Genomic DNA, 14,808 nt, shown 5'->3' with positions numbered 1-14,808 from the left:
GTATCAAATAGGAAATAAAAAAATCAGTTGAGAAACTTTTTAATTGCTACTAATCTCTTGAACTAAATTAGCTTTTTTAGATAATTTTTGTGTCTCTTTCTTCTGTTGTTCTTTTTCTTTTTTCTTTTTTAATCTTTTTTCTTTAGTTGCTTTGACTTTATTTTTTTTCTTTTCCTCATTATTCAATTTCGATTGCATAGCTTCTTGTGAAGTTATTACAAAGTATTTTTGAACCTTTCTTCGATTTTCTTTTGACTTGATAGTATATAAACTTTGGATAAGGCAAAATATCATTGTCACTATCATTAGCAGAACCCTTTGTACAAGCCTGAATTGGTGTCAGAATAGGCTGAACAATAGCTTCATTTGGCATCTGATTATAATGAGGGGGTTTCATTGGTCAAATAACAAGGCTGGCCTGTGATTTCATTTGGCATAGAATTTGACTGAACAATGGTTTCGTTTAGAATTGGAATAGGAAGATCTGTGTTTTCATTTGATACAGGAATATCTATGTCAAAAACATCCTTTATGCATGAACTCTTTTTCAGTTTGAATTCTTTATATAATTTATACAAAGGATCTGGAATGTCATAACTATTCTGGATATAGAAGTTGAAAGTTGTAAACTGCTCATGTGTTAAGTAAGTATCCCAAAGCAAAGAAGCAGTATTATTGTAAAGGTTTACCAAATCAGTGTTATATGTTTTTTTATATTCAGACGTATTTTCAGATTTATTTGTGCTTGATTAAATCTCAAAATCAACTCCCACTTCTATCAAATTTTCTGATGTTGTTATTCTAGTGTCAGTTTTGATGGGTTGCAAACTTGATTCAAGCAGATCATTTTCATCAAGCAGTTGTTGTATAGAATAGACAGAATTAGGCAAGTAAGCTGTGCTTGGAATAGCAGATGGATTGTATGGATATATGCCACACAATTGAAACCCTGAAATAATGTTATCAGCTGTGAGGGCTTGGTCCCAGGCTTTCTTAAAAAGACCACAAAAATTAGGCTTGTCAACAGTAACTCCAGGATATTCATTTATCAATTCATGACAGATTTGATTGTAATATGTTTTAAGAGGACCAAATACTGTTTGATCTAGAGGCTGGAGCCAATGCGAACAATGTGCTGGCATTTCCACAATATGAATATTACTTTCAATTGCAACAGACAATAACTCAACTGAGTTATGAGAATTGTAACCATCAACTATGAGAACTTGTGGCCTATCTCTGCCTATGTTAGGCAAGAAAGTATTGGTACATGTTAAAGATACATGTTTGATACGTAATTTCTCAATAACTTGTTGAACACTAAGAAAATATGTACCACCAGAACCTTGACGAAGTATACTATATTCTTTTTCCAGGTGATCTGTTGTAAATTGACCAAGAAGTACATAGTTTTGTGTAGTGTTAAGTAAATATCTACATAAATCTACTAGTCCATAACAAGTTTGATGTATACAAGTTGCAGTATCTTTAGAAAGCTGTTTAATGCGCTTACCTTTGGGACCTGCCATTTTAAGTGCCATATCACCAAATTGTAGTATTAAATTTAAACGGTTGTCATCAGGATTATTGATAACAGCCTGCAAAGGATCATTATACCTTGTATCAGCACCAATGGCTTTGACATTTAAAATTTTCCACCAACTAATAACTTTATTGATAAATATAGCAGTGTCGTTAACATCACTATGAATCATGTCAGGATGTTGCAAAAGAGCAGCATAAGTTTTTTCAGAAAATACTCTTAAAACCGTCAATACACACTGTCATTCAACAGGTTTAGGAGAAATAGAAATTTCATTCAGGTCAGATAACTTTAGAAAGCTTCTGGATTCTGCATTGTAAAGCTGCTTCAAATGAGTCCATTTTGCAATCCTGGTTACTCCGTTATCGTCAAATATTAATTCCTGAGTTTTTTCAGTTAACCAAAGATTACGAATATTTTTTATGAGGTGTACAAAATCATAAAGTAAATACTTTCCATCTACTGTTAACCATGGTTTTCCTGGAACAAATGTGTACATTTTAAAAAAAGACTGATTGACACGATTGCCATCACATATAATAGCTTTTACATTTGCATTGACTGAATCAATTATTTGATTGGTTAAATTAATCTGTTCAAACAAAAAATCAGATCGCAATTTTGATATTGGTATCATTTTAATTAACACCTTTGGACCTCCATTTAAACAAACAGCCATAATCCCTAACAATGTTTTGGACAATTCTACTGGGTTATCCTCCGATCTACCAAAAATAGTTCCACCATGGTAAAGCAAACTTTTTTTAACATATATTTCATCATGTAGTATGATACATAATTTCTGCTTATCCGGAAGAGAGTTAAAAATTGAGTTAACAAATTTGTTTTCAGTAATATTAGAAATTTTTGAAGTAATTCGAGTCAGTGTTGAAATAGATGGAAGCTGATAGTCATTACTTAAGCGATTATATAATGCCCTTGATGTTGAAAAATATATAAAAGAGCGTATAAGTATTTCAGGTGTATAAAGTCTATCTCCAACTGTTTTTGGTCCCATAACCGAAATATGTTGCATTATTACCTCTTTTTTATTGTCCATTTTCAAGGAGCTTAAAAAACGAAGTATCTCATCAAACTTAGACCAGGAATCAACAGTTATGATTCGATTTACTGTTAAGCTAGAAATGTAACACTTAATCCCATAATGAAATGTTTCAAAGGTAAGATTTTCATAAATTTTAAGTACAAAAAAAGGTATTCCATTAAAAAATTGCAAAGATTGTATAACAACATAGCCATCAACCATAAACGATATAACTGGATATTGGTGATCACTGCTATTGATAAACTTGTTTTTGATGTCACAAAAAGTAGCTTTATCTCTTTTAAAAAATGTGTCTAGCTCATCATCTAATGTACTTTTAATGCCACCTAAAGATCTTTTGGTAGTCCTTTCAGTTGGATTAGCAGTTGAATTTGAGATAAAGGTATTCCCAGCCAAACAGAAGGAGGATTTTTTGGTCGATGTTCTCCTCCACGCACTATAACTATCAAAATTTGGAGGCCAGTGTAACTCACAGATAACAGTATACTTGTTAACAACCAAATTAGAGTTTGGAATAGCTTTTATCCATTTTACACGCTCAACATTATCAATTGGAAATCGATACACTGATATTTTATTAACTTCACTAGATATTTTGTTTTTTTCACTTTGATAGTTGGTGCGACAAGCATACACACAACATTTATTTGGCATGATGATTTAATCTAAATTTTATAAATATATTATTAGCTTTGAATTAAATCTGAAACTCCATGTTTAAATTATATAAGTATACTAACATTGTATTATATTCCATTATTTAAATATATATCATAAACGACATGACATTTTATCTGGTCTGAACCACTGATCTCTATAATAACTGGATAGCGCATCTCTAATATCAAAATTCACGCCAAAATCGCCATATTGGAAAGCCCCAGAACAATGAAATCTGAAATGTGCGATAAAGCGATAAAGCGATAAGCCGAAAAACAGAACTTAAAGCTTACGGGATTAAAATTTTTGGGGCTTTCCAATATGGCGATTTTGGCGTCAAAAAATAAGAAGTTTTGCTCGGAGTTGCGCTATCCAGTTATTATAGAGATCAGTGGTCTGAACATGGAGAAATAATTTCTTTTTGCCGTAAAAAAGTAGGCCTCCACAAAAAAATCCGGTTGCGCGATGAATAGGCCTGTGGTAGAGACACTGATCTCTATAATAACTGGATAGCGCAACTCCGAGCAAAACTTCTTATTTTTTGACGCCAAAATCGCCATATTGGAAAGCCCCAAAAATTTTAATCCCGTAAGCTTTAAGTTCTGTTTTTCGGCTTATCGCTTTATCGCTTTATCGCACATTTCAGATTTCATTGTTCTGGGGCTTTCCAATATGGCGATTTTGGCGTGAATTTTGATATTAGAGATGCGCTATCCAGTTATTATAGAGATCAGTGAGTAGAGAACGCTATGGCCACGGCTCTTATTTGGTCAAATGAGTGGCTGTTAATGAGACTATTTGAGATCTTTGAGTTTGGGCTACATTTATGCTTCTTCCTTTCGTGTGATGACAAATAAAACAGATTACATAAACATAATAAACTAACAAAACAGATCAAAATATATCATAAAACCGTACCCGAAGGAATACTTCGTTAAATGCGTCTCAAAGTTGCTTGAAAAAAACAAAAACGACTACCGCCGGAATAAAATATTTACTTCTACTAACCTTGACAAAAATAAGATTTCTAAAAAATCAAGACTAATAGAAAAATTTACAAAAGCTCAAATAAAACATAGATGTATCAAAGAAACACGAAATAATATTAATCAACTAGGTAAATGTCCCGCCAAGTAAATAAATGTAACAAAAGCTGACCCAAATTTGTCTCTTAATAAGACCCGGCCATTATTAGGTCACTTTGCCCTATTCGAGAAGTTATCATTAAAAGTCAGTATGAACAAGGTCAATGATGTTATTAAAATTGTTTTAAAGAAACTTGCAAAAAAAGCAATTACAAGACTCCCCTTAATAGGTACAAGATCTAGATTTTTGCCAGAGGCTTAAATTCTTGCACAGCTTTAATTATCAAAGGAATTGTTAGACAATATGGAGAAAGATAGAGGAAATTGTTGACACGGAGATAGAAAAAACAAATATTAGATATTATCAAAACTTTCAGTTAACTAACAAAAGCGGTAGAGTGCTATGATTACGATTATTAGAAATGGCCTCCAGGGATGCTGTATCAACTTTGAGTTCTTTAACAGAAATATTGAATGATATTTGTCATATTCTAGACACAAAGAAAGGGGAAAAAACTTTGCAAAGTTAATTTGCTTAAGACAGCTATGTCAGATTTAGATTCTGTCAATCCACTATTTAACAGTAAATTCAAAGAAATGAGGGAGCTATTGTTTCCTAAAGTTATAGAAGATTGAGATAGTTTAACAATTGTACAGAAAAATGAACTTAAGGATATGTCAAATTTTTTTGTAAGTTACATCTTTTGATAAACTTTGCAACTGAGACATAAAAAGAACTGAATTTATTTGAAAAAAATTTTCTGATTGATGCTCACAAAAACACTATACACTTGCTCACTTGCACATAAAACTTTTGAATCTGGGGCTGCACTACTGATATGTACAGCATGTAAAGCATTCCACAAACAAGAAAGTAATGAACCTGGTTTAGCACGATATTTCAATTCTTTTCTCATTGGAAAAGGTGAAGACAAGTATATGTTTGCTCTTTTTTTAGGCAATAGATTTAACATTTTGTTTTATAATGGAGTGCACTGTATTATCATTCTGAATCTATTAAAGAATTCTTGTGTCAATGGCCAAATCCGAATAATATACTGAAGGCAGTTGATTGTTATTTCAGATCCTACTATTTAAATGTAAATAAAGATAAATCTATTATATTTTTTTAATGATGATCATATTGATTATTGACATTTTACTTTGAGGAACATATAAACACAGTGAAATGCTTTTAAGATTGAAAAAGCTCTTGTTTTTCAACTAAACTTGTTTTTAAAGGTTTCCACAGAGATTTTGTTGCTTTTGACCCAATTGCCCTAAATGGGAAAAATTAGCCCAAGGATCTTTACATATTTTCTTGATTTTTTTTAAGTGTATATGAGAATGTTCACTCAATTAGTTTGAAAAAACTAGTTTTTTAACTTGTTGCTTTTACGGCTTTTACAGAAGTTGTATTTTGTTTGACCCAATTACCCCTAATGGGAAAACAAGCCCTAGGTTTCTTACATATTTTTAGAATTTTCATAATTTTTTATGAATTTGTTCGCTCTTCTAGTATGAAAAAACTGTTATTTTTAAACAGAACTTAATTTTTATACTTTTTACAGAGAAATTATTACTTTTGGCCCAGTTGCCCCAAATGGGGAAAACAAGCTCTTGGATTCTTAGATATTCTTAGGATGTTCAAAAATTTATGAATTTGTTCACTCTTATAGTTTGAAAAGGCCTTTTTTTTAAAAAAATTAAAGCTAATATTTATGCTTTTTACAGAGATTTTGTTGCTCTTAGAAAACAAGCCCAGGGATTCCAACATAATTTCTAGATTTTCGTAAATTTATATGAATTAGTTGACACTAACAATTAAAAAAGCTCTTTTTCTTTAACTAAAGTTGATTTTTATTACTTTTACTTGATTTTTATTATTTTTATAGCTCTTGACCTATATGCCCCAAAAGGGAAAAACAATCCCTGCTCCAACGATATCACAAAAAAAATTTGTATCAATGAATACATTGATTCCTTTGTTTAAAAAAAAAAAAAAGAATGAATATATTTAATTAATTCTGCTCAATTATAAGTCTTCTCGTCAATGTCAATTGAAAAGTAAATAAAATTTTTAATTTCGTGAAGTGCCTATCTAAAGGCTTGAATATCAGATGCTGCCAAGCAAATAACTAATAACAATATTGGACCAGTGCTTTGTTTTCTATTAATTGTCTTCAATTAATTCTGGAAAGTGATGATGGTCATATTGAATGATGTTCACAAACCCCATTGCTATGACGTTTACTTATTCAAATTTGTTTGAATCAACAATAAGTATTTTGAAACATAAAATAGATTTGCTTTTTGTAGTGACTTGTGGGAGACATGGTATTTAAACGATCAGTAACATAATTGAATAAAAAATAGAACACGTCAAGACATTTTAATATTTAAAGTTCACTTAAAGAGTGATTTGTGAATAATTAGTTTAATCAATTATATAAAGCAGGTTTTATTAAAAATAACTAAAAACTGATTATATCCCCAAAAATGTAGATGGCTTCGTTGACCGTTGTTTATATATTTTTCATTGTTCGAGTAAGTAACCACAAATTGCTATATCAAAAATTTAACCAAATATTTTTTTCGCAAACCTCGTAAAATACAGAAAACTGATCTGAATTCTGTAATTAGAGAGAATATTTAGACATCTTGGATTAAATTTTTATAGGTCTTTATTTACAGCTCTTTAAGATAAGTCTGTATATACCTCCGATTGTGGGAAACTTTGATGAGAGTATGTAATATGTTGTTTTTTCGTGTAAATCTTAGCATCACTTGATTGCACTTCGGTTACCGGGATACAAAATTATGTCGATTATTGCATAGTATTGCATGGAGGTTTTTGCTTGTTGTTAAAAAAATCAAAGAACAATTGAAAGAAATTTAACTGCCAAGTTGTTGAAAAATATATTGTTTTTGAATTTAATTTATTTACTTAAAAACATGTCATAAATAACAGAAGACATTTAAGTATTACAATTTTAATTGCAATTGATAGTAATCATTGTTCTTAGTTCTAATTCTAATTACTGAAATTATGGATTGTTAATATTAGTCTTTTTAGTAATAGACCACAAAAATATTATATATATATTCTACATAGAGCTGTATTATATTTTTTAAAACTTAAAATGCATAAATAAAACACCTTAACTTTAAATAAAACTTGGGAAAATTAAGAATAAACTATGGCTATTAATTTCCAAATAAAGTCTTTAGACAGCTTTTTTGATAAATTAAATTTTAATTTTTTAGATACTCAATCAAGTGAACTATAATCTCAAAATAACATACAATATACCCAGATAATAGTGTTATCATTTATGTTTTTTTGGACTTATTTAAAAAGCTATTTATTAAGGAGAGCGTGGCTGATGGAACCTATTTATTAAGGAGAGCATGGCTTGTTGAAAATTTTATTTAGTAACTCTGAGTTATTTATATGTTATTTATAATATTATTTGTATTCTAATTTATTATTTAAAAGTTTCTCTGATATTTAATAGAATGTTTTATTTTGAAAACCATATTCAAAATATGCTCTTGTAAAAACATGTCAAATTCAAAAATCTAGGTTATTTACATTTTTAACAATATTATCTACATTCTAGGATAATATTTGAAGGTTTTTATCCTATTTAAATGTCTGTTTTGTTTTAATTATAGAAATAAATATATGAAATATATAATTGTGAAAAGTATATCAAATTGAAAGTCTTACAAGATGGAAGGAATTTTGAGTCAGATAAACTTTAATGGAAAATTTGCTCTGCCTGTTGCAAATGGAGAAAATAAAGCATATGAAGCGCAGGCAACTTTCGATTTAAAAGTTTTAACTTTTAGTTAGAAAGTTTTTTTTCTTTTTTCTCAATTATTTACTTAATTTTTATTTGTTAGATAGAGAAAAAGCAGAAACAAGTTGAACAAATTAACGAAGAAATTGATCAATCCAATGAAAGGATAATTTCTTTGAAAAATCACTTATCAAATGTTAAGCAAGAGCGTCTGCAGATACAAGTATTAATTGATTTAGTAATTTATTAAATTAATAAAAGACAGGATTAGTTTGTATTCATTTGTTTTTTTTTATGTTTTTAAGTAGTGCTTGATAAATAATTGTGAATCTTTGTGCTTAATAGTTTAATGCTTTCTTTAACAATCTTCCTAAAATTTGACCCTCCAAGACAAAACTAGACAGCAACCTCAAAAAAAAAAAAAAAAAAGAAAACAAAAAAAGATTTAAGTTGTTTATATATTTAGAATGAGTTATTTTTAAGCTTTAAGAAGAGCTACTCTAAAAATTTTTTATTTGACTCTTAATGTTTTTATATATTGTAATAAAAAAAAATTTATTTTGTAAAAATCTTAACTTTAAACAAATAAAGAAAAATTACAGACCAAATATTATAAATTTAATTTATGATATTTGTTAGTGGTTTTTCAAAAATTAAACAACGGCATCAATCCACAAGTATATAATCTTATAAGTAACAGGTGTCTAAAGCAATGATGTTTTAAATATATCAAAAAGTAATTTTTTGCATATTTAGCTTATTCTTTTTATAAATTCTTTTATAGAAAATCATATTGAATAATAGTTTATTTTAATGTTTCTTTCTTGTCAAAATTAGTAAACTAAACGTTGTTGAACTTTTTACACAATTTTAAGCCATTTCATAAATTAGGCAAGTTGCCTGGTTTTGTTGTTTAGGGTCACAAATTATTGAAATACTCAGTTTAATTACAAGTTGATTGAGACTTGATGCTATGCAACTAGACTAAACTAAAAAATATTCAGATTGGAATTCTGAATATTTTTTAGTTTAATCTAGTTGCATAGCATCAAGTCTCGATCAAACTTGGGGAGGGGGGGGGTAAAAATATATGAAATGTCTTTATAAAAACGTATGTAGTTAGTTGAATATTTGATTCCAACAGGAATTTATTTATTGATTATATTTCTTATATAAGTTTTTGATTTTTTTTTTTTTCAATTAAGGAATTGTGCAATGCCAGAGAAAGAGAAATTAAGACAGAGGAACATTTTAAGCTTATAGGTTGTTTTTTAAGCATTTTTTAAAATATTAATTGCTTTTTACTAGCTAGTTTTGAGATCTTTTATGTGGGTTATAATTTTATTAGATTAAATTACCCATTGTCATAATACTTCAAACCCTATTGTGAGTTTTGTAATTGAACATTATAAATTTTTTTAGTTATTTAGAGTTCTTAATGGAAATAAGCTGTTTCAATTTGCATAATAAAATTCACTCCTGGGTTTAAAATTAACACTATTTACAATTTTTTTTTATTTTTATTTTTTTGATTATTTTCAAAGACAAGCTGAACTACCAGCATTGCCTGAGATATTAAGTTACAAAAAGTTGAAAGTCCTCACAAATTCATTAAAAAATAAAATGAAAAATTAAATGAGACAATAATTTAAAATTCTTTTATTCTAATAAAACATTAAACATTAAATAGACAGTTCACCTCTGCATTAGACAGAGGCTTTTTGATAAACAACATTCTTTGTTTTTCCCTCTGATGCCAGAATGAACAAATTTTGAGGAATCCCAACTCTCAAAGTAACTTTCAAAGTCTGCCCCTGTGCTTGTTGATTGACATGGCAAATGAAAGAAGAACTGGAAATTGAAGGCATCTAAAATCGAATGGCAGACCTGATAGAAGGAGAGGAATTCTGGAAATGAAAATGTCTTCATCCTTGGCATATCCTGTTAAAATGGTTGCTATTATGATGTTAGGAAACAGATTCTTGACCAAAAGGCCTGTTCCATTGCATAACTTTGGTGGATCCAAATTTCTGAGTAACAAAATTTTATGAGTAACATCCAAGATTAGGTCTCTCTAAAAATATGAGCCTTTGTAATCACATCAATAATTTTTGTTATTTTCCTTTTGAACACTTGGGCAATAAGGTTATGGCAGTCCACAAGTGTCTGGCCTGACAACAGGTAAGATTTAATTTCATCCCAGGCAGGATTGCATGTGAAAGTGATGAACAGGTCAGGCCAGCCATACTTTCTCACATAAGTCATTGTATCTTGAGTGTACTCATTCATGTGGCTTTCAGTCACAGAAGATGGGAGGATGACCATTTTGCTTAGGTCATTTGGATTGGCATAATTGGTAATGGCATCTCTGAGATGAATGCATTTCTCAGCTCAGTTTCTTTTGATTTAGTCTAATGAAGGGGAGATGTTCACTCTCAATCTTTGCATACATATTTATATTGAACTGATGGAAAAGCTGCTTGCATTTGAGAATGTGATTTTCTTCACCAGCTTTGCCTATTATTGAGGAGGCATAAAAGTCCATGGCTAACACTTTCTTGCCTAAAGGGTTTCCTGTTGTTGGGTCCTTTTGAGGTATTCTAAGGTGATAGCCATCTTAGCCCAGCCAAAAGATTATAGAGTACTGTAGTGCATCATATGATCTGTGAGTTTCTGCCACTCGTTGCAATGTGTTATTTCTTTTTTGAAGTACAATGTCATGGCTATGGAAATCATTACCCACAATCACAATCGCCACTTCATCAAATGTTGGGGCATTAAAAAGCCTCTGATGCCCTCCTTGTGGAGTTTTGTCAGCTCAAATTACAATTTTTTAATCATCTCTTGGCATGCATTCAAGAGCAGTTTTGAAAAGTTGTACATAGGGATTACTGGAGTGGAATAATTGCTGTAGGTTCATGACTATATCAAGTCTTGTGTTTGGAATTATAGAACAACTTTGTTGTACCTCTACTTCTGAATTTCCCATATAGTAGATCTGAAGAAATTGGGGACTCCCTCCTTCTGTAGGAAGTAATAGGCCCATACAATGATTTATCTGTCCTTGAACTTTAAATGTTGTCATGAATCCTCCTTCATGAATTTCCCTTGTAGCACCAAATGGGGTGAGTTAAAAACATGAGTTGTACCTTCTTACATTGTCTAAGAAATACTTTAAAGTTAGGTTAGTACCTGACATCAGAGATTTCAATGTTTCTGTTGGTGATGGAAGTGAAGGAAGTTTCAACTTCCTGCACTTGAACAGCATAGTTCTTCCTCCACCTGAACAGCATAATTCTTCCTCCGCCTGAACAGCGTAGTTCTTCAACCAATTGAACTACATAGTTCTGGAACTTCATCCTTCCATTTTAGTGCTCCACAATGCACACAGACAACATCCATTTTTCCAAGTTGAATTTTTGGATAATTTTGGTAGTTAACGATTGGATTGCAGGAAAAAGCAGCATTTTTTAAGTTTCTTTCATTTTCTCTGGCCCTGACAAATACACATCTTGCTTTCTTTTCTGTCAACCTGTTTTCTCTCTCTGCAGATGGATTCATTGGCTCTGTTTGTAGATGCTCTTTCCCTCATATGTCAGCCTGCTTTGTCTTTCTGCAGATGATTCAATAGCTCTATTAATTATATCAGTCAGCCTGCTCTCTCTTTCTGCAGGTGTTTAGTTGCTTCTTTATTTTGACACTCTCTTTGCATTTTGTGATGTTCATCCAAATAAAGTTCTTTTCTTAGTTAATAAAAATTACATTATTTTGAAGAGCTTAAAAAAGTCTGTCAGCACCAATTTAAATTAACAAAGAATACTGCATTTTCCCAGAAAATGGGAGTGAATTATAGTGGTAAACTAGTATACATTTTTTCTGGGAAAAGACTTTTCTTTAACAACAATGCCTTTTCCTAGAAAATGGGAGGGAGACCTAATGGTGAACCAGTAAACCACTTTTTCTGGAAAAAGGCATGTCTTAAAAAACAGTAGCTTCCTCAAAAGGTTTTAGCACATGTACATAATTGGATTTTTGAAAAAGATGAAAATTTTGTTATACAAACCTGTCATGATGAACAACTTTTGTAAAAGAAGTTTTTCAAAATTTGCCTCCCTGCGGTACTTACTGTAGTAACTGGGGTGGACCCTTACTAAATAAGGTACCCTACAGGGTCAAAATTTTGGAACCAAACTTTCGCTTAAACTTTTCCCAGGTAAAATGTGGGGCTTATGTAGAATTTGGTTGAGATTGCTTGAATGGTTTGGATTTGTATAGCATACATGCATACATACATACATACATACATACATACATACATACATACATACATACATACATACATACATACATACATACATACATACATACATACATACATACATACATACATACATACATACATACATACATGCATTCATGCATGGATGTAAGATAAAAAGAGTTATTTACAATTTTTATCTTGTTTAACTTATGTTTTTGTATTATCTTTTAGTGTACACTTGTTTTAATTCTTCTATGTAAATATTTTTTTCATTGTTTATAAACATTCTTTTTTAAGTGAAGTTTTTAAATTTTATAAAATATATGAGATTTGGATCTTTGTTTATTTATTTTACAGGTTGCTGATTTAAATCCCTGTTATAATCAAGATTTTTTTCTTTTAGCTGAAAGGGAAGAAGAGCGTTTGCGTAGTGAAACTCAGCGCTTAGAAACAGAACTGCTTGAGATAAAAGAAAGAAAAAAACTCTATGAGGTTTGTTACTCACATTAAAGAGACACAGTTTTTGTACTGTTCTGAACATCTATTTTCAAAAAACATGTTTTATGGGGATTTATCTAAGTTTACATTTTCTGAAAAAGAATAAAGTTTAACAACATTTTCAAATGTTATTAAACACAATAATACAATTAATAGATTAAATGAAAATTGGCACAACAAAAGTCAAACCTATTTAAAATATTCCCCCATATGTCTTGTTTTAGGATCTTGGGGAACTTATTTGAGCTTTGACTAATTTTTTGCCCATCCAAGTACAAATAGATTTGATTGGATTCAACTTTAGTGATTGAGCTAGGCAGGGCATTACATTTATTAGATTTTGTTCTACCCAAACTTGACTATGAACCATATCTTGAAACTGCTATCATTCTTTTTGATCAGCCAGCATGTCTGTTATGGAACCATGCAGTTCTCAAGTGTCTCTATGTAAATGTAAACAAATTACAAAATTCTGCTCCATAAAAATTTTCACTTTTCCAAAGACCAAGCAATTCTCTCCTTAACATTTTAATTTTGTCTTTTTTCTTGTCATGATTGGTTTTCTAATGATTGTATAAAGCTTTTTCCTAACTACAATATTTTAATCTCTATTTGTAGAAACATATATATTTTTTTACCTTCTATATTTAAAATGGTGTTGGATACCTGCCGTTTTGAATCTTTTTGGAGTATTTTGTTAATGCCATTTTTGGAAATTTATAATCTTCTTGCTGTTTCTATGTTGCTGAGCCTGAACCATTCTTTATATCTATAATCTGTCACTTTGTTGCTTCATTCACTGCTTTTTGACCCATTTCTATGTATTTCAACTTTCAGATCTTCAAAAAATCTCAAGAAAAAAATCTAAATTTTGACTAAACTGGTCATCTTTACTGGTTTTATGTCACCTTTCATGGAACATTTAAAATCATCAAAACATCATTAATTGATGAAATAGTTTTGATTTGCAGTTGGTTTGAGAACAATATAGTAAGGAAATCAATTTTAAAATTTGTTTGTCTATTTTTTTTTTTTAGTGAACAAGAGAACTTGTTAGTGATATTTTAGTTGTAGAGAAATATTTTTCCTGTCATGCAAAAATTGTTTTTTATGTGATTTTCAACCATACTTCAAGGGGAGGGTGGTGTAGATTTGAGTGATACCCAACTATTTATGTCTCTCAGTTGTCATGTATACTTCATGATCATGAAAAAAGAAACTATATGGATGGATCTAGTATCTGTATTCCCTCAGATTGGGAATGTTTAGCTTTTCTAAACAGCTTTTATTTTTTCAGTCAGCTCTCTAAAATTTCATGCAGCCCCTCTTTCAAAAATTTAATTCTTACTCTTATTTATGTGGTTGTTGAAACTAGATAACTTTATTAACAATTTAAATTTAATGATATACTTAAAAAAAAATAAATAATTTTCTAGTAATTTTCATGATATTTTCATGATATTGTTAATTTTTAATATTTAATTTAAATTTAGAGTAACATCTTTAAAAATATTCACAAACTTGAACAAATAAAAGAGCAAATGAGTTGGGATCAACAGGCTTTAGATTCTTGGATGGATGAATCAGCAAAACAAGATGAAGATTCAATGATTTTATACAAGTATGCAAAAGATGATGAGGGCAAAATTAAGGTAATTGTGAAATCTGCAAAGCAAAGTGTACTTTTTTTACTTTTTATTGGTGCTGATATATGAAAATATTTATGTGATAAAATGTTATTTTGAACTGCTGTGTTAAAGTGTTTTGGAGTTCCTGTATTCTCCTAGACCTTATCATCAGCTGCAAAATGTTCTTGTATAATTCTTATTTTCTCTCTATTGATTTTTTTATTTAAACAAAAGATTTCTTTGCAAATGCCTTTTTATTAA

At 30.0% G+C, this 14,808-nt stretch overlaps 3 protein-coding genes and 1 pseudogene across 7 annotated transcripts in view; 2 read left to right on the top strand and 2 right to left on the bottom strand.

Annotated features, from left to right (window-relative positions):
* Positions 1–14,808, bottom strand: part of LOC145187652 (uncharacterized) — a 171,854-nt gene that overhangs the window by 90,453 nt on the left and 66,593 nt on the right. The gene's annotated exons all lie outside the window — the stretch shown is intronic.
* Positions 28–3,499, bottom strand: LOC149881876 (uncharacterized). The gene is made up of 2 exons (XM_090067492.1): positions 3,350–3,499; positions 28–3,274 (listed from the first exon to the last, which is right to left on the bottom strand). The coding sequence occupies exon 2, from the start codon at positions 3,261–3,263 to the stop codon at positions 1,785–1,787; it is 1,479 nt and encodes a 492-aa protein (XP_089923618.1). The 5' UTR covers positions 3,264–3,274; positions 3,350–3,499; the 3' UTR covers positions 28–1,784.
* LOC149881875 (uncharacterized) lies at positions 4,391–5,082 on the top strand (annotated as a pseudogene).
* The window catches only part of LOC145190858 (coiled-coil domain-containing protein 39-like), a 30,126-nt gene continuing 23,321 nt past the window's right edge, over positions 8,004–14,808 (top strand). For 4 of the 5 annotated variants that reach the window (XR_016445160.1, XM_090067346.1, XM_090067347.1 and 1 more), the window contains exons 1-5: positions 8,004–8,177; positions 8,264–8,383; positions 9,366–9,423; positions 12,825–12,913; positions 14,413–14,571. Coding sequence is in view for 4 of the 5 variants with exons in the window: in XM_090067346.1 (XP_089923472.1) it covers positions 8,091–8,177; positions 8,264–8,383; positions 9,366–9,423; positions 12,825–12,913; positions 14,413–14,571 (513 nt within the window). In the remaining variant the exon portion in view is untranslated. The remainder of the gene's footprint in view (positions 8,178–8,263; positions 8,384–9,365; positions 9,424–12,824; positions 12,914–14,412; positions 14,572–14,808) is intronic. The other variant, XM_090067349.1, reaches the window with a different exon arrangement.

This window comes from Hydra viridissima, unplaced genomic scaffold (genome assembly GCF_058129835.1).
Source record: "Hydra viridissima isolate aposymbiotic clone 2 unplaced genomic scaffold, HvirCarnegie_v1 scaffold_11, whole genome shotgun sequence".
NCBI classification, from domain to species: Eukaryota; Metazoa; Cnidaria; class Hydrozoa; order Anthoathecata; family Hydridae; genus Hydra; species Hydra viridissima.
Note: the sequence above shows the minus strand (reverse complement) of the source record. Positions and strands in the feature narration are given on the sequence as shown.

Bases quoted from the DNA above. Each gene is read 5' to 3' on its own strand.
- LOC149881876 (XM_090067492.1), bottom strand. From the start codon at position 3,263: ATGCCAAATAAATGTTGTGTGTATGCTTGTCGCACCAACTATCAAAGT.